Here is a 20,158-nt window from a genome sequence, read left to right on the forward strand (position 1 = left end):
CCTTGGAATGGCTAAATATGATCATATGTGGACCTATGTATGACAAAACTCTAGTTGGTCCATGGAAACCACGAAATAGGTAAGGTTTACCTTGAAAACAGATGCTGACAGCAGCAGTGGTGTGGATTTGAAAAATCACTAAAAATTGTAGGAATGGAATTAAATAGTTAATAAATTATGAAAATGAACCTTGATGAATCTAATTTCATATGGAAGAAACGAAACGGTCATATGAGTTATATGTTAAGAGATATTAAAGTTCTCGTGAAACAGGGCCAGGACGGTTTCTGGATCCCCTGTTCCGACTTTGGAAATTCATTATAAATTAACCAGAGATAATTAGGAGTCAAGCCATATATTTATAGATTCCTCTCTGAGTTTAGTTTCTATAGAAACAAACGGAATCAGTATTGAAGCCCTGTACAGGGATATATCCAATTCATAATGCGTGAAGGTCAGTGTAGTCGAACCCTGGATTAGGGGAGACTTTAACTAATAAACTGTACTAATTGGCCTGACCAAAAATTCTAGAAAAAACTATGTTGATGGAACTATGAGTCTAGTTTCAGGGAAAAATTTCGAAACTGATTTTCGAGCTTTAAAACTCAAGATATGATTTTTAAGGCGACAGTGATGCAGTAACCAGCTAGTCTGGAAATTTTTTTTTTATGGACTGTGAAAACAATTAAGTTAAGTCTGTGTGCACCTTGTGTTCGACTCGAACGGACTCGGCACGGGTGTTACAATTTTATTGGTATCGAGCTACGGTTTAGTCGATTCTAGGACTACCGTAATACGTTTGGGTCTAGCTATACATGCCATTATGTGATTAATTGATAGTGTGGATATTTCGACATTTGAATTTGTGTTTATTTATTGTAATGGATCCCGATCCCAACCGAAAGCGATAGCGATTTGTGGAGAGTGTGGCGCTGCTCTCGCACAAGGGACAGCCCGGGACTCTCAACCTATTGCTAGCAATCCGAATGATGAGGCTAGGCAAACCTTTTATAGCGTGATGAATGATTGGTTCAACCAATACATTCGAACTAACACTACTGTTCCACAACCTCCATTCCCGACTAATACAACCCCGCACCTACAATGCCCCGTGAATCGACCAAATAAGGTCAAGTAAGCCCCGATTGATGAATCCGAAAACATGGGGCTACTGAATTTAAAGCTACGGATAGTGACGATACCGAGCAAGCTGAATTTTGGTTGGACAACACTATCCGCACTCGATGAGCTATCTTGTACACCGATGAATGCCTAAAGTGTACTATCTCCTTGCTACGCGATTCGCCTACTATTGGTGGAGTACTCGACTTCATTGTGCCCGAGAGCAAGTAACTTGGGAGTTCTTCCAAACCGAGTTTGGAAGAAGTATATCGATCAAAGATTCATTGACCAAAACGGAAGGAATTTCTTGAACTCAAACAAGGTTCCATGTCGGTTCATCGACTATGAACGAAAATTTATGAGGCTTAGCTGGTGCAGCGAGAATGCATTTCTTGAAACCGTGATGTAAACGCTTGAAGATGGATGAATGATGCTATAAAGTCGTATGTTGGCATTTTGGAAATCAGAGTTTGTGGCTCTTGTCGAGCGGCGTGCAAAGCCGAGGAGCTCGATATGGAGAAAAGAAAAGTGAAGTAGGAGCAAGGGAGTTTCAGAAGAGGTCTTGGGAAGCCCTTCCCACATCATCAAAGAAATTTAGAGATGGCTTAGGCGGTCTAGAGACACTTCGGGCTTTTCTAGACGAGACCGCGATTGACCCCTATGGGCACGCGAGTCACTTCGATCGCCGATGTTGGTAATGATCGTCGAGACGAGCGGAGTGCCAATATTGTGGCAAATGGCATTCGGAGTTGTAGATTCCGTGACCGCTCTGTTACAAGTGCGGATCGATCGACCACTTCATTAAAGATTGCCCGAGGTTGTCTCGAGCAGAATGTAGATCGAGTGGGAAGCCGGCGCTACCACGGCTCAAGGTAGACCATCTAGAAATACGGGCAATACTAGTGGTGGTCGAGAGGATCTAGAGATGCTACGACCGGATCCGAGGCTCGCGCTCTGCTAGGGCTTATGCCATCGCCGCGTGAGGATGCTTCCTCGCTAGATGTTATTACCGGTACTTTCACTCTCTTTGATACTAATGTGATTGCTTTGATTGACCCTGGTTCTACTCATTCTTATATATGCGAAACCTTAGCATCCAGTAAGACTTTACCTATTGAGTCTACTGAGTTCGTAATTTGGGTGTCAAATCCCTTGGGTCGTTACATGCTTGTCGACAAAGTGTGTAAGAAATGCCCCCTAGTAATTCGAGGTTCCTGTTTTCCGGCAGACTTGATGCTGTTGTCGTTTGTCGAATTTGATGTTATCCTCGGTTTAGATTGATTGACCGTGCATGATGCGGTTGTGAATTGCAAAAGCAAGACTATTGATTTGAGGTGCGCAAATAATGAGATAATCCGAGTCGAGTCTACTGACTTGAATAGGTTGCCAACTATAATATCGTCGATGTTGGCTCAGAAGTATGTAAGAAAAGGGTGTGAAGCATACCTTGCGTATGTACTTGATGATAAAGAATTAGAAAAGAAACCCGAATCTGTGCCGGTGGTTTGTGAATACCCGGATGTTTTTCCCGAAGAATTACCGGGTTTGCCACCTGTTCGGGAGATAGAGTTTGGTATTGAGCTTGTACAGGACCACTCCGATTTCGATAGCTCCGTGTCGTATGGCACCAATGGAATTAAAGGAGTTGAAAGCTCGATTGCAAGAGTTGGTGGATAGAGGTTTTGCTAGCTGAGTTTTTCACCTTGGGGTGCACCAGTGTTGTTTGTGAAAAAGAAGGACGGAACCATGAGGTTGTGCATCGACTATCGTCAGCTTAATAAAGTGACAATAAAGAACAAATATCCGTTACCGCGTATCGATGATTTGTTCGATCAACTAAAGGGAGCCTCAGTGTTCTCAAAAATAGATTTGAGATCGGGCTATTATCAGTTGCGAATCCGAGATTCGGACATACCCAAAACTGCCTTCAGAACGAGATATGGTCACTACGAGTTCTTAGTGATGCCGTTTGGGCTCACTAATGCCCCTGCGGTATTTATGGATTTGATGAATCGGATCTTCAGACCATATTTGGATCGGTTCGTAGTTGTGTTCATTGACGACATCTTGGTCTATTCAAGGGATGAGACCGAACATGCGGAGCACCTGAGATTAGTGTTGCAAATATTATGGGATAAGCAGTTATATGCTAAGTTCAGCAAGTGTGAGTTCTGGTTAAGAGAGGTTAGCTTCTTGGGTCATGTGGTATCTGCATCGGGTATTCGAGTCGACCCGAGCAAAATTTCAGCCATACTTAACTGGAAGCCTCCAAGAAATATTACTGAGGTTCGGAGCTTTTTGAGACTTACCGGTTACTACCGACGGTTTGTAAAAGGATTCTCGATGATAGCCACACCCATGACGAAACTGCTTCAGAAAGAGGTCAAGTTTGAATGGACGGAAAAGTGTCATAAAAGTTTCGATCAATTGAAAACTCATTTGATGGAAGCTCCAGTATTAGTGCAGCCCGAATCTGGCAAAGAGTTTGTCATCTATAGTGACGCCTCCCTACTTGGGTTAGGTTGCGTATTGATGCAAGAAGGTCGAGTTGTGGCCTATGCGTCGAGACAATTAAAGCCACATGAGAAAAATTATCCGACCCATGATCTCGAATTGGCTGCCATCGTATTCGACTTAAAGATATGGTGACATTACTTATTTGGCGAGAAGTGCCATGTGTATTCGGATCACAAAAGTCTCAAATATTTGATGACTCAAAGAGACTTAAATCTGCGACAAAGGCGTTGGCTCGAGTTGTTAAAAGATTATGAGCCTGTCATTGATTATCACCCGAGAAAGGCTAATGTGGTTGCGGACGCCTTAAGCCGAAAATCACTATTTGCTTTACGAGCTATGAATGTACACTTGTCTATTCTACCTGACAATGTGTTAATAGTCGAATTAAAGGCCAAACCATTATTGACTCATCAAATTCATAAAGCTCAGAAAGTTGACGACGAGTTGGTTGCAAAACGGGCTGAGTGTGTTCCGAACAAGGAATCGGAGTTTCAAATTGATGATGACGATTGTTTGAGGTTCAGAAGTCGTCTGTGTGTTCCAAAGAATTCGGAACTTATTTCAATAATTCTGAACGAAGCCCATTGTAGCCGAATGGCAATCCACCCGGGGAGTACGAAGATGTACAACGATTTGAAACGTCGGTTTTGGTGGCATGGTATGAAACGAGACATCTCCAACTTTGTTTGAGATGTTTAATATGTCAACAAGTGAAAGCGGAACATCAAGTGCCTTGAGGTTACTTCACCGATCACGATACCCGAGTGGAAATGGGATCGAGTCACAATGGACTTTGTGTCCGGACCGCCATTGTCGCAAGTAAGAAGGATGCAATTTGGGTTGTTGTTGATAGGTGACTAAGTCACTCACTTTATCCCGTCGTCGGATTTTCATTGGATAAACTAGCTGAATTGTACGTTTCTCAGATTGTGAGATTACACGGGTACCGATTTACATTGTGTCGGATAGAGATCCGAGATTCACCTCGCGATTTTGGAAGAAATTGCAAGAAGCTTTGGGTACCAAGTTGCATTTCAAAGACCGCCTTTCACCCCAAACCGATAGTCAATCCGAGCGGATAATTCGGATACTTGAGGATATGTTGAGATGTTGCATCCTCGAGTTCGATGGTTCATGGGAACGGTATTTACCTTTGATTGAATTCGCACAACAATAGCTTTCAATCAAGTATTAAGATGGCGCCTTACGAGGCCTTGTACGGGCGTAAATGCCGTACACCATTGTTTTGGACCGAGCTCGGTGAAAGCAAAATTTTCGGAGTGGATTTGATTAAAGATGCTGAACAGAAAGTAAAAGTAATCCGTGAAAATCTGAAGATAGCCTTCGATCGTCAGAAGTCGTACGCGGATCTGAAACGAAAAGACATTAAGTATCAGGTGGGAGATAAAGTGTTTCTTAAAGTTTCACCTTGGAAAAAGATACTCAGATTTGGCCGTAAAGGCAAATTGAGTCCGAGGTTCATCGGGCCATATGAGATATCCGAACGAGTCGGTCCAGTTGCATATCGTTTGATTTTGCCCCCTGAACTCGAAAAGATTCACGACGTCTTTCATGTTTCGATGCTTCGACGCTATAGATCTGATCCATCGCACGTAATTAGCCCATCAGAGGTTGAAATTCAAGCCAATATGAGTTATGAAGAAGAACCGATTCGTATCCTATCACGTGAAGTGAAAGAGTTGCGAGACAAAAGGGTTCCGCTAGTGAAAGTGTTATGGCTCAAACACGGGATAGAAGAAGCTACTTGGGAACCCGAGAACTCTATGAAAGAGCGATACTCAAACCTATTTACCGGTAAGATTTTCGGGGACAAAAATTTCTAAAGTGGGGAGAGTTGTGACAGCCTTAAAACGACCCTAGTCGGAATGTGGTTTCGGGACCACAAAATCGAGGCATAAAAATAATTTAAAATTTATTTTGATGCCTATAATGTGTGTTAACTCATGTGTGACATTTTTGATGTTTTGATTTAGAATTATAAATGTGAATTTCACTAGAAAGGACCTAGTAGTAAACTTTGAAAGTATGATGGGGAAATGTGTGATGACTAGTTGATCATGCATGCAAAAATAAGGGGTTTGCATGTCAAATTTCCCACATGTCATAAGTAGTGGCCGGCCATGATGGGCTTATATGCACATAATATGTATTAATTATTAGCTAGTAGCTTATATTTTATAACATAGGAAAATAAAATAAGGAAAAGAGAAAAGAAACAAAGGAGTCTTTCTCATATTTTCTTCTTGGCCGATTCTAAGGGAGGAAGAGGAGGAGCCATTCGGCCATGGTAGGTCTTCATTAAGGTAAGAAACTCAAGCTAGTCCTTTAAAATTTTAGCATGGTTTTAAGCTAGATTCTAAGTCCCTCACTTAACCATGCCGAAATCTTTGAAATGGATGGTGATATGAACATTCGGCCATGGTAGAGGTTAAAGAAAAAAGTGGTGGTAATGTTATATATTTTGGTAAGCATGTTAAATGGTTTGAGATTTGAACTAGTCATCAAATCCTCTAGGTAGCCCATGCTAAGAATTTTGACTTTGGGATGACTAGAACTTTCGGCCATGGTACCTATTGAGGATTTAGGTTTGTGTTTCATGTTAAATTGGATGAATCTTGGTGTAAGGGTGTTTGAACTAAACTAATGATCAAATAGGTGCATTGATACAAAATAGAAAGAATCGGCCTAAGTGTTTTAGTCATTGACACATATATATATATGTTGCCGAATGTGTGCTTAAGGAATTGGTTAAGTACATTGTTGTTAAATGCTTGTGGCTAAGAAATTTTGAATGGGTTATAAATTGAGTTTAATGTTCGAGGAACATTGGTTTGGACACCTAGTGCCGAATGTGTTCAAATGCAACTTACCAAGTGCATAAATATGATAATGCTATGATGGTAGACTTAATTGGAATTCGGCATTGTAAGTGATGCCTTGGGCTCTTATGATGGTTAGGGACAAAATGTGTGTTGTGAGGAACGAAATGATGTCTATGAATTCGAAAATGCAAGGTATTGAGCTAGTCCTATTATTCCGTGGTGCATGAGTAGAGCACATGTATAATGCTTGAATAACTAGTCAATAAAGCTATTCGCGCCTAATTGTATGATATAAATGTATTTAATCGGATTGTTAAATTGATAAATTATTAAATAAGCTCTATTTGTTTGAATTAAGCTCAAGGGCTTAGAGGACCAAAGTTGGATAAGGGGAAGGAAAAAGTGAGCGAATAGCCGTCGAAATCGTTCGACAACATCCGAGGTAAGTCTTCGAGTAATGACCCTACTTGAAGTATATTGAAATGATTTGTCATATTATGGCGGACAGCCGAATGTGCGTAGGGACTAAGTTATAAAGTCAATTGTAATCATGCTCTTTGTGTGTGGCTATTGAGCCAAAATTGGAAAGGTTTGATAAATGTTTTGTGTTTGAGCCTTAGTAACGAGAATGAAATATGGATGTGTCGTGATTATTGATATATGTGTACATGAGCATTTGATTGATACCCGGGCTAAGTCCCGAAGGCATTTATGCGAGCGATTATATCCGGGCTAAGTCCCGAAGGCATTTATGCTAGTGATTATATCCGGGCTAAGACCCGAAGGTATTCGTGCGAGTTGTTATATCCGGGCTAAGACCCGAAGGCATTTGTGCAAGTTACCAAATCCGGGTTAAGACCTGAAGGCAATTGTGCTTGTGGTTACATTCGGCTAATTTCCGAAGAGACTCGGTTTGAAGGTGAGCGTTTTGGTGCTGTAATAAATTCAATCAATACGCTCGAAAAACCCATACGATAAGGTATGTTTACATGTGCATCGGAAAAGTCGATCCGTTTGAAATAGTATTCGTTTAATCGACTAACGAACTTTCGGCTCTTAGATAGGTTGATACCTAGTGTGTGTATATGTTGATGAAGTGTGAAGTAAGCATGATTATGAGAATGTGTATTACTAAAGTGATTCATTTAGCTATGTGAATGTAATACTTTAGTCAAAGCTGATTTCATTACTTGAGACTTACTAAGCATTAAAATGCTTACCCTGTTGCTCTGGCTCTCTATTTTATAGATTTTGCTCGTTAGCTATCGGATTCGGGATCATCGAAGTCGAAGTCATCCACACTATCAAAGCCCTTTGGTACTCTTTTAGTTGAACTCTGGATATGGCATGTATAGGACTACCCTTTGCTGTTTTTTTTTCAAGTACGTTTTGTGATGTATGTGTGTACAACCATGCGAAAATGGCTCGTAAAAGTGGAGTATGGCATTAGACCATTTGTGTTTATGTATATATATATGGTTTCATGATGTGACCATGGACTGGAATGGAAGTGTTGGGCAATGATCAGCCCTTGGAATGGCTAAATATGATCATATGTGGACCTATGTATGACAAAACTCTAGTTGGTCCATGGAAACCACGAAATAGGTAAGGTTTACCTTGAAAACAGATGCTGACAGCAGCAGTGGTGTGGATTTGAAAAATCACTAAAAATTGTAGGAATGGAATTAAATAGCGAATAAATTATTTAAATGAACCTTGATGAATCTACTTTCATATGGAAGAAACAAAACGGTCATATGAGTTATATGTTAAGAGATATTAAAGTTCTCGTGAAACAGGGCCAGAACGGTTTCTGGATCCCCTGTTCCGACTTTGGAAATTCATTATAAATTAACTAGAGAGAATTAGGAGTCAAGCCATATATTTATAGATTCCTCTCTGAGTCTAGTTTCTATAGAAACAAACGTCATCAGTATTGAATCCCTGTACAGGGATATATCCAATTCGTAATGCGTGAAGGTCAGTGTAGTCGAACCCTGGATTAGGGGAGACTTTAACTAATAAACTGTACTAATTGGCCTGACCAAAAATTCTAGAAAAAACTATGTTGATGGAACTATGAGTCTAGTTTCAGGGAAAAATTTCGAAACTGATTTTCGAGCTTTAAAACTCAAGATATGATTTTTAAGGCGACAGTGATGCAGTAACCAGCTAGTCTGGAAATTTTTTTTATGGACTGTGAAAACAATTAAGTTAAGTCTGTGTGCACCTTGTGTTCGACTCCGGTAACGGACTCGGGTACGGGGTGTTACATGCCATGTCCCAGACATGGTCTTACACACTATCTCAAATCAATGCCTTCGTCCCAGACGAGGTCTTACATGAATTCCATTTCACACACTTAGTGCCCACTGACCGATCTCGCACTCATAGTGCTCGGTTAAAGGAATTCGCACACACAGTGCCTCTAATCATTCACACACATAGTGCTCTTATTCATTCGTTATTACACATTGAAATGACTTAATCAAGTCTATAAAACATCTCATATGTACACTTTAAACGTATACTTTCATTTAACTTTGAATTCATATAGTAATGAACACTTAAACTTTGCTCGAATCACCAGCGTTAAGCGTGCTAGGCACAAAGGCGAATACACATCAAGACGAATGCCCTTCGGGACTTAGCCGGATATAACACCGGCACGAATGCCCTTCGGGATTTAGCCCGGATATAACACCGGCACGAATGCCCTTCGGGATTTAGCCCGGATATAACACCGGCACGAATGCCCTTCGGGATTTAGCCCGGATATAACACCGGCACGAATGCCCTTCGGGACTTAGCCCGGATCATCATCGAGACCTTTAGCTTGGATGAAATCTCTATATGAAGCCAGTGGGTCTTAATCCGGACATAATCTCTGTACATAGCCATCGGGTCTTTACCCGGACATAATCTCTACATATAGTCAGCGGGTCTTTAAACTCGGATTCACATCACTGAGTCTCATACATATTTATTCACATGTTATCATATTTCACATAGCACAAATCATATTTTCAATTCAATCAACTCATTCGCATATAAACATATAACATGCTTCTTGACTTTAAGTCGTAAATATCATTCAAATCTAATATATGTATACTTCTTTTACTAAACTTTCAGCTCAATAAGCAAACACACATAAGCATATATCCCCAATCTCTTTCTTGTTTATTTCTCTAATAGCCATTCAGCTACATAACATGTATAAGGTTTCTTTCCCAATAACCTTATTATAGTAAGGACAATAGGACATCATTTATCTATCATACATGTATATCATGTCATTTTAATTTAAATACCAAATACAATTACTCAAAACTTACTTATATTATACCTTTCTCAATATTGACACATCATAAGCATGTCTCAGTCCTCTCAATACCATCTGCTACAACTCGATTGGGACCGGAATTCATTACAATATGAAAAACACATTTTAACTGTCAGAAATCATCACACTATCATTTTTATCACTTTACGGCATGTATAACTAGACTCACAGGTGCTATGTTAGTCCTAGAATCAACTAAACCGTAGCTCTGATACCAATAAAATGTAACACCCCTATCCCATAACCGTCACAGAAATAGGACGAGGCGTTACCTAAAACTAGGAATCCCATCAGGGCCGTAAAATTTTGAACATTTTTTTTTGAATAAAGATCATTCATTTACTAAATTGCTAGACGCAAACAAAGTTCGAATTTAACACTTATACAAGTAAGTTCCATAAGATACCGTAATCACATGACTTCTACACGAAGGTCAAAGTATCATTCTACTTATTGTCTATCCTATACATGCCATAAGATAATCCAATCTTATGGCTGTCGTAATGGTAGATAGTGTGACGAATCTTGACGATCCCCGAAATGGTAGTCGAATCCACAACCTCTGCACCAAAACATGAACGAACGAGTAAGCTTTAGTAAGCTTAGTAAGTTTTAAGCAAAACAATAATTTTGTTGAATCAATGACGTTTTTCACATATACTTAATCTAGGTAAAATCTCATTTGACCCAATATACCTAGCCAAAATTTCACATAATTTAATTCACCTTTCTTTAGCCTTGAGATTTAAGTCACAAAGTGTTTTCATTCATTATCATTGGTCATTCATTTCAACTGTTCGATGAAATTAATCTAGAGCTTCATCTCGAACCATAATATCAATAAACGCATTACTTAGCTATCACATATATATACTTTGAATAATAATGACCTAGACGATTGAATATTTCCAAAGCACATTCTTCATCAACTGAAGTTCGATTCACATGGTAAGCACATTCTTCACCAATTTTACAACTTTCAATAATCCCATCCACTTGTTCATAATCACCTCCATATTTTCAAGTATTTCACATGATAAGTACTAAATTACCGTATTGGCACATAAAGAACCGAACCTATTCCTTATCTTGTATTGGCACATCTAGTGAACACAACCCATACTCAAATCATAAGGCCTTTGGGCAGAATATACATTAATACATAAGAATATTTCATCACATACTTCATTATACAAGCATACCATTACCAATTAGATCATTCTCATATTTGGAGTTATAATATTAATCACATATGCATACCTCCTTGATACTAATAATTCACTTCGAAATCAATCCACCAATGAGTAAGTAATACGTACCTGAACATCTTAAATACATAATACTTATTTGATGGTAACTTACTGCGGATACTCAATATCAAAGTCTTACTTGAATCCCAGCATTTAACCTTCGGGTCTTTAAAACCCGGATATAGTACGAGCTCGAAGCCTACGGACATTAAATCAGGATAATATTCTCGCATAAAGCCTGCAGGATCTTAACCCGGATATAGTACTGGCACAAATGCCCTTCGGGACTTATCACATTTATACACTTTCACATTCATCACATTGGCCATTCGGCCTTATCACATATATACACTTTCACATCCATCACATTGGCCATTCGGCCTTATCACATAATTAATACTACACACTTTTCACAATTGATCATTCGGCCACATTATACAAATAAAGATAGCACACATTTTCATAAAGGCCATTCAGATGACTTACACACCTTTGATGTTAGCCATTTTGGCCTCACTACACATACATATCTTGTACATCAATTTCTTCATAACAAATTTGACTAGGTATACTAGTCATTTACGGCTTATAGCTTCACTTTAATACTGATTTGGTACTTTGATTACCAATATTTAATCGATAGCTTATAAGCAACTCAAATAGTTTTATCAAGGTTTACAACATAATCACAAATTCAGCACAAGCTGTTTTTTTTCCCTCGGCAACAGTCATTAAATTATTCGTAAATGGAGCTACGAAACTCCAAATGAAGTGCCGTTAATTTTCCCTGAAAATAGACTCATATATATTTTATCCATAAAATTTTAAGAATTTTTGGCTTAGCCAATCAATACCAGATTTTTCTTAAAATTTCCCCTGTTTCACTGTTTGACTATACTGACCACTCTTCACTACGAATCAAATTTCTCATTGTACAAAATTCAAAATATGTTTTTGTTTAATTCGTTTGAAACTAGACTCATTAAGGAGTCTAAGAATATAAATATTATCTTATAATCATTTTTGTACAATTTATAATGATTTTCTAAAAACAGAACAGATGATTTCAGAGTCATTCTGACACTGTCTCACACAACTTTAAATATCTCATTATCGGCAATTCCTTTGCTTACACGGTTTCTTTTATAATAAACTAGACTCGTTAAGATTTAATCTCATATTTTATTTAGCCTCTAATACAACTCCATCAATTTATGGTGTTTTTTTTTTCAAAACACGTTACTGCTGCTGTCCCAAGCAGATTTATACAAATTTACTCTTTAAAGTTATCATTCACGTATTTAAACATAACATCATATATGCCATCATTTAGAAAAGTTATTGACCTTAACATATATGCATAATTCATATTAATTCTATTTAAATACTTAAAACTTACCTCGGATGTTATCAAATTATCACGAATCGACTATTTAGCTACTTTCTCTTTCCCTTATCCGAAATTTGTGCCCCTTTTTGTCCTTGAGCTTAATTAAACAAATTCAACTTATCACATCTCTATTATTTAAAACTACATTCAGCAATTTATAAAATACTATAATTATCACATCTCAATCATCCAAAAAAAATCACATTCGGCACATTTAAAAACATTGATAAGTCTCAAAACACAAGCAACACTTATCAAAGTCATGTAATTTATGCACTTTACAAGGCACTACTACATTTATAATCTTACTTTCATACAACCATTCTTCTTTGACCGAATGCTTCCACACTCATGTCTTCATTAACAACCTCTGAAACTACAATTTATTCACATCCTTATGACATTTTACCTATGGCGAATGCTATACTAATATTTTTAAAGAAATATCAATTGGCATATTCACCTTACCACTTCTCAAAATTTCAAACAATTCATGTCATCAATTTGGGAGTATATTCGGCATTCAAATAACACATAATAAATTTCTCTTAAAAAAAATTTCTATAAATTAGCCTCCATTGCCGAATTTACTAATACATTACCCCTTTAGCCTAAAGTCATTTTAGCATATAATGCACAAACATTATACCACCACCATTAAATACATGACATAACCGAATCAACAAAATCATGAGCAACGTGTCAAATATAATTCACACTTATCACTACACTTTGGTCAATTTATCAAAATCATTAATAACCATCATTTGATGAAATCACCATAACCAACTTAACAATATAAACAAGCCATTTAAACCCCAATTTATCAACTTTGACAAGTTTAAAACTCACCTAATGACTAATTACAAATTAAAGCTTCAAGCAATCAAATTTAACTCATCAAGAACTTGGCGAATACACATTCTTTGACCAAAATCGAATTCAACGTGGGGTTTATAAGGGATTGCATCTAGCTCATAAATTAAGCTCACAATTTCCTATTCATATGAAATTTAACCTCATGGAGTCTATTAAGTACTCTTAATCCCTTTTCTAACAACAAATTTCAAACATAGGATTTTCTATACAAAACCTTACATGCTTCCATAAAAAAAAATCTAAGAGAATAACTCATGGTTTAAGATAGAACTAAGATACAAACTCAATTTCACAAGTTTTCAACAAAAAAATGACATAAACTCATACCTTAGAATCAATCTATGCTAATGGCCAAATGTGTCTTGAGCTTTTTTTTTCCTTCTTTCTCTTTTCTACTCACGGCAATGGAGAAGAAGAAAAGACCCAACTTTGTTTTTCTCACCCTTTTAATTATTTAATTCCTCTTATAATTTATGACATATAATAACTTTATTTATTATAAAACTATTTGATATTATTTAACTAAAATATAACATACAAAATGCCAAAATGTGTCATTCATGCCCATCATTGCCGTCCACTACCAAGAAAAAGGAATGTTTGACATGCAAGTCCCTCATGCTTCAAACCATGCAATTTTTAGCCACTACCAATTAACCTATGATATTTTCAAGATTTTTCACATAAGCCCCTTTTTATTTATTTCACATCCAAATGACAAAATTAAAGCATGAAATTTTCACACATACTTATTCATAAATAATAAGCATAAAATATAACAATTAATTATTTTTGTGACTCAGTTTTGTGGTCCCGAAACCACTTTCTGACTAGGGTCAAATTAGAGGTGTCACATGATATAAATAGATGTGGGCTATGCTAGTTTAGGAGAATTCGGTCAAAGTGTTCATGAGATGAAGCTATGTGTTTAAATGAAATAAAAATGATTTTATAATTAATATTGTATATTCGGCCATCTAATTAAGTACATAGGTGATGTTGAATTTGATCTTGCACTTTCGGTTATATAGGTATGCACATTTGTGATATTATCTTTGATTGTATATAATCGGTCAAATGAGTGAGGTTGGCTTATAAATTGAGTTTGATTCATGATTATGTATATTTGAATGTGAACATATTTGACAAAAGGTTATTTTGGAATGTGATAATGCATTCGGCCTTGAGGCTTTAGATGAATAGGTGTTGAAGTTTTAATGTCTTGATCAATTACGGTTATAAAGTGTTGTGAAAATCATTAAACTATATATGTGAGAAATTAGCAAGGGTAGTCGTTGTATATACAAATATATATATATATATATATATATGTGTGTGTGTTATATGTATGTGTAATGGAAATATTAATTTGATTATTGATAGTAATGTGATATTATGTGATTATTAGCCGAATAGCTCAAAAGCATAAAGTAGAAAGAAATCAAATTTTTCCATGTGTTTCTCATGATATAAAAATCATTTTTTTATTTGGATACAAATAACTAGCAAGGTGGTTAAACTAGTTAATTTATTTTGATTAAGCTCAAGAACTTAAAGGAGGGGAATCAAGCAAGGGCAAAGCGAAGAACATCGAGTAGCCGATTGGAACTGTCTTTATCCAACAAGAGGTAAATCTATAAGCAATTAAAAGTTGGCTATTCTATACATAATTGGTATATACATGTCATAAAAGAATTACTCCCGTTCATGTATTCTTGATTGAAAGATTTGTGGCTGGTTATATTTAGTTAATTAAATCAATCATTTATTTATAACGAAATGACTTTGGTTACTAGATATGCGGATTTGAGTGGCACTATGTGTGCGTATTGGTATGGCACTATGTGTGCGTATTTGTATGGCACTATGTGTGCGTATTTGTATGGCACTATGTTTGCGTATATGTATGGCACTATGTGTGCGTAATTATTTGGCACTATGTGTGCGGAGTTGAATCGTAGATTCGCGTGTGGATTACTAAGACACTTTGTGTGCGGGTTAGCATGGTACTATGGTTGCAAAATTTCTTAATTGAGCCCTACATGTATGAAATCTGTTATGTAATATTTTGATTTAATAGTAGTAGTTGACTAGTATTGAATTAATGGTCTAGGTAATATATGAACTTTTTTTTTAGTTCTATTCGACACTCTCTGAGTCAATTATTGCATTTTATTGCTTACGACTACTGAGTTGAAAACTCATTTGGTGTTTTTACTTGTCTCTTATTTAGATTTTCCTTCGATCCATTTTGCATACTTGGAACCATCGTCGAAGTCATCACACCTACCTGCAACGTTTTGGTACCCTTTTTAGTTAATCTTAAGTTAACATTATGGCATGTATAGGCAAATATGTATTTCTTTTTGTTTGAACTTTAATATGTAAAACTTCAGCCATGCGAATATGGCTTAACTACTAAGTTGAATTTGGTTATGTGTAGTCATGGTTTAATTTGTTTTGGATATAATGCTATATGTTATTAATGGATGGTATATATGATTGGTGTTATATGTTTTAGACAATGTTTGAGTTCTTTCAGATTATCATATCATGTGTTTGAATGGAAGTTATGTGTAGTATATATATATATATATATATATATATATATATATATAAGTGATTGATTGTAAATTGGTATTCTTTATATGATTATAGTATATAATTTGAGATAGTATTTTGGATTGTCTGGATCAAATCGTATGATAGGGTTATTATAAGTTTAATACATATTTAATTGTTTTGATTAAATCTAATGATGATAAATGATGTGTTTTGGCTATGTATGCATAAGGAAAGTATATAGTGTTACAAATTTATAGTTAGTTTCACGACCATCACAAAGTCATGGTTGAATTTGGAATTTTAAAGAAGTTGAGATTTACTTAACTTTTTGGATAAGACTTATGCTTATCCTTTGTACGTATCTTGGCATATTTATGGGTTGATTTTAAGGAGATTAATTGTACTTTATTTTGGGATAATTATTAGAGATAATTCAAGAAGATATATTCAAATTAAAATTGAGGGATTTACTTTATCAAGACTATTTGGAAAAGATGTCAATTTTAGCCTATAAATAGACTATTTGGTATTTTTGCACTTGTGTTAGGCTTTTATTGGAGTTTATGCTTGATGTAAGTGAGGCTTATTGGGGTGAGTGATTTGTAATTATTGAGGTTGATGTTGGGGTTGCAATTACTTGTTTGTGTAAGGGTAGTTTGGGTTTAAACCAATAAGTAATATGAAAGATTGTTGAATAAGAATCATTCACTAAACAAGTCTTGACAAAGTAGAATTATTTCCAATCTGCGTTAACAAATTATTGTATGCAAAATCTCTTATTACTTTCTTTATTTTGGTTTTTGTTTCGTTGTCTGTTGAATCCTGTGACAAAACACATACTTGAGTAGTCTGGTTAAAATTACAACAGAATGACTTCTTCTTTTTTTTTTTTTCCAAATGGTACCAAAGCAAGCTTCAAGCGTTGAATATGATCCTACTACAGTTTTCTACCGTGGAAGTTATGAAAGAAGGAAGTTCTATTATGCGAGCATCTCTTCTCGTTGGCTCTTCGAACCATGCCTATTGGAAAGCTCGAATGAAAAACTTTATCATGTGCATTGATGAAGTTGCATGGAAAGCAATACATAAGCTACTAACTGCTTATCCATTTTTATTAATGAGAAAACAATACATAAGAAGTTGCTGAAGTGAGTACACCCCATACAAACACCGAAATAAGCTACATCGGGAAATATATACTAGGGATAAAAACAATTTCATTAGAACCAAGCCACAAACAGGTCTCCCTTGCCAACCCCCATCTTCGTCAAGAAGTTAAGCACTGTATTTCACTTTCAGTTGAAAAAGAGTAGACATGCGGTGGCAATCGTGGCTTTGCAACAGCAAGCAGTGGTTTAGCCAGAAAGGGAACTCCCCTTCCTGGACAAAGATCAATGGTTCCCTGGTTAGTCGGGATGCTCCAATCGAATCCTTGCAATAGCCTCGCAAACAGCATGGTAGTCATCAAGCTTCCAAGCACCACTCCAGGGCACCCTCTCCTTCCTCTACCGAATGTAAACAACCGCAAATCTGGCTCTTTAAGCACCACTTCTTCGCCTTTATTACAATCCTGGAGGTGACGTTCTGGCTTGAACTCGCCTGGCTCGTCCCAAACTTTAGGGTTTCGACCAAGCCCAATCCGACTAACTATCACATGGCTACCCTTAGGGATGAAGTAGTCGCCCACTGTTGTATCAGTCACGGACACGTGAGGAGGGCTAAATGGTGCAACAGGATGGAGTCTAAAGGCTTCTCTGGCGCATGCCTTAGTATAGTTAAGTTGTGGGACATCAGATTCTTGTATTAACCTATGTTTTCCAACCACAGTATCTAATTCGTCTCTGGCCTTTTGTAGCGTCTCTGGTTTATTTAACATCTCCGCAAGTGCCCATTCTAAGTTATTGGATGGATTATCCACTGAAGCAACCATAATTTCCTGAAAATTAAGTTGAAAAAGAGACTATCAATATACAGGATTGATTTTCTATGATAACACGTATATATTATATCATATTTATGTTATTGTCATGTCATAGTAATCCATTTTTAATAAACATTAACATGTTGGTGGCTTATATTTTGTTCAAAAACGATTAAAGAGAAGGAAAGACGTACATTAACTAGAGCTTTAATCTCGTCCGCGGACAGTAGTGGGGTACCATTGTCATCCGTTAAAGAAACCAAAACATCAAGCAAGTCTTGAGGTTCATGTTTCTTGCCATCTCTCCATTGTTGAATCCTGTCTTCAATAATGGGATTGTTATATTTCTCTAGAACCCTAGTTGCGTCCTCCACGATTTTCTCATGCCCCTCCAGGTCGAGGCCTCTCAAAAATGGCCAGTAATCAGATATACAAAAGGAATAAAGATGAATGACTAAAGCGAGAATGGCGTCGACGTATTCTTCTTCCTCAAAACCAGGTCCACCATCTGCTTTCCCTTCTCCCAAGTATCCTCGATTAAAGATCAACTTCTTCATCACACTGCAACAATAATGTCGGGCAACCAGTCTTAAGTCCACTAGGCCGCCTTCATCACCATTTTTGCATTGGTTAAGTACGTAACGCACGAGGTTATCAGCTTCTTCAACTCTTTTCTCGTGCAGCCATCGATGTCTTTCATGTGAAAGCATCTCGCTAACCATGACTCTCTTCATTTTTCTCCACTGATCTCCTAAGGGTGAAAAAATAGTGGTTAAGTGCCCTTTTGAGAGGACATCAGTGGCCATGGTAAGGGGTCTTGAAGCAAAAATAGCATCCTGTTTTCTCATGAATTGGAGACTGATTTCAGGACAAGTAACGGGAATCACATGAACATTTCCTAGACGAATACAAGCAATTTCGGTGTTCATTTCTTTCATGAAACTGTGTATCCAATGAGAAACCGAAGTTTTCTTCTTGTTTATGATTAATTCAGGGAGGTTTCCCACAATAGGCCAAGGTTTAGGGCCTGGCGGAAGAGAGGGCAGTTTAGGCTTTTGGGCATTGCGCTGCCATTGAAGCTTAAAGAGGTGACACAAAGCAAAAGTGATGAAAACAAGTAAGGTGGAAAAGCTTAAAATTGTTGTAAAAGGAGCGATGAACATAGAGTAACAGATTTCCATGGCAATTTGAAAATGAAGACCAAAGAAGATACTCATATTAGATTTCCCTGGTAATATATATATACACACATATACATATATCCAATTTTTCATATGGAGGCTTCCACGAGTTTAAGTGAAGTAAAATATACAAGAGACAACTTCCACCGATAGAATTATTACCTTTATAATCTTTTTTTTATGAAATAATAACAACTATATATTAATCATAGTACTCTAAGCTAGAGGAAAAATTCTCTTCATAATTTTTCACGTAGACCTTTATAATTTTTATCCTAATTATATTTTAACAAATTATAAGTACAATTTTTCAACAATTAATATGTACGACTTAATAAAATAATTCCACCCGGTGTACATCGGAATTAATTTGATATTTTAAATCATATAATTTTAGAAAATATCTTTTATAAAAATTATTGTGATTAACTAGTATAAATAAGTTTTGTGACCAAAGGATGTTAATCAATTCCACAAAAGATAGTTGTGAAGTGTCTTTCAAGATAAAAGATAAGATTATGAAAAGGGTCAGGACCTTTGATAATTGTTATAAAGTTCTTCAGTATGTGAAGTGTAAAAAGGCAACTGTCTCTGAGTTGGGATTGTGGCATGAGAAACTTTGTTGCATGCATTACAAAGGACTTCAAATGTTGATCTAGTTCGAGGTTGTCAGGGGTATTACTATATTAATTGGTGATGTCCATAAAGTTTTTAGTAGTTGCTTGATATAGATTTGATTAGTCCTATGTAGATATAGAAAATCAGTGGCAAAAGATATGTGCTAGTCTGTGTGGATGACTATTCAAGGTTCACATGGGTGAAATTTTTGAGAGACAAATCAAACACCTTTGAAGCCTCAGGAAGCTGTGCAAGATCTTGATGAATGAAAAGGGTCGTGTCATTGGAATGACCAGAAGAATAAGAAGTGATCATGGAAGGGAATTCAAAAATAAAGATTTTGATGTTTACTATGAGGATGAAGGGATCAAGCATGAGTTTTGACCACCTCCAAACGTGCGAGCATTTAGAGTAAAAATTCTGCAAATAAAATATATATAATTATAGTGTGATATCTCCAAGTGAATAGGTCAAATTGTAATATAGTTTTCTATTACAATGAAGCACCAGTAAGTATTCTAAG

At 36.6% G+C, this 20,158-nt stretch overlaps 1 protein-coding gene across 1 annotated transcript; it reads right to left on the minus strand.

Annotated features, from left to right (window-relative positions):
- Nucleotides 1-16,939: 16,939 nt before the first annotated feature.
- LOC108476423 (phenylalanine N-monooxygenase CYP79D16) lies at nt 16,940-19,039 on the minus strand. Its single transcript, XM_017778645.2, has 2 exons — nt 18,031-19,039; nt 16,940-17,851 (listed from the first exon to the last, which is right to left on the minus strand). The coding sequence occupies exons 1-2, from the start codon at nt 19,015-19,017 to the stop codon at nt 17,183-17,185; spliced, it is 1,656 nt and encodes a 551-aa protein (XP_017634134.2). The 5' UTR covers nt 19,018-19,039; the 3' UTR covers nt 16,940-17,182.
- Nucleotides 19,040-20,158: the final 1,119 nt, after the last annotated feature.

The sequence above is a fragment of the Gossypium arboreum genome, chromosome 7 (genome assembly GCF_025698485.1).
Source record: "Gossypium arboreum isolate Shixiya-1 chromosome 7, ASM2569848v2, whole genome shotgun sequence".
NCBI classification, from domain to species: Eukaryota; Viridiplantae; Streptophyta; class Magnoliopsida; order Malvales; family Malvaceae; genus Gossypium; species Gossypium arboreum.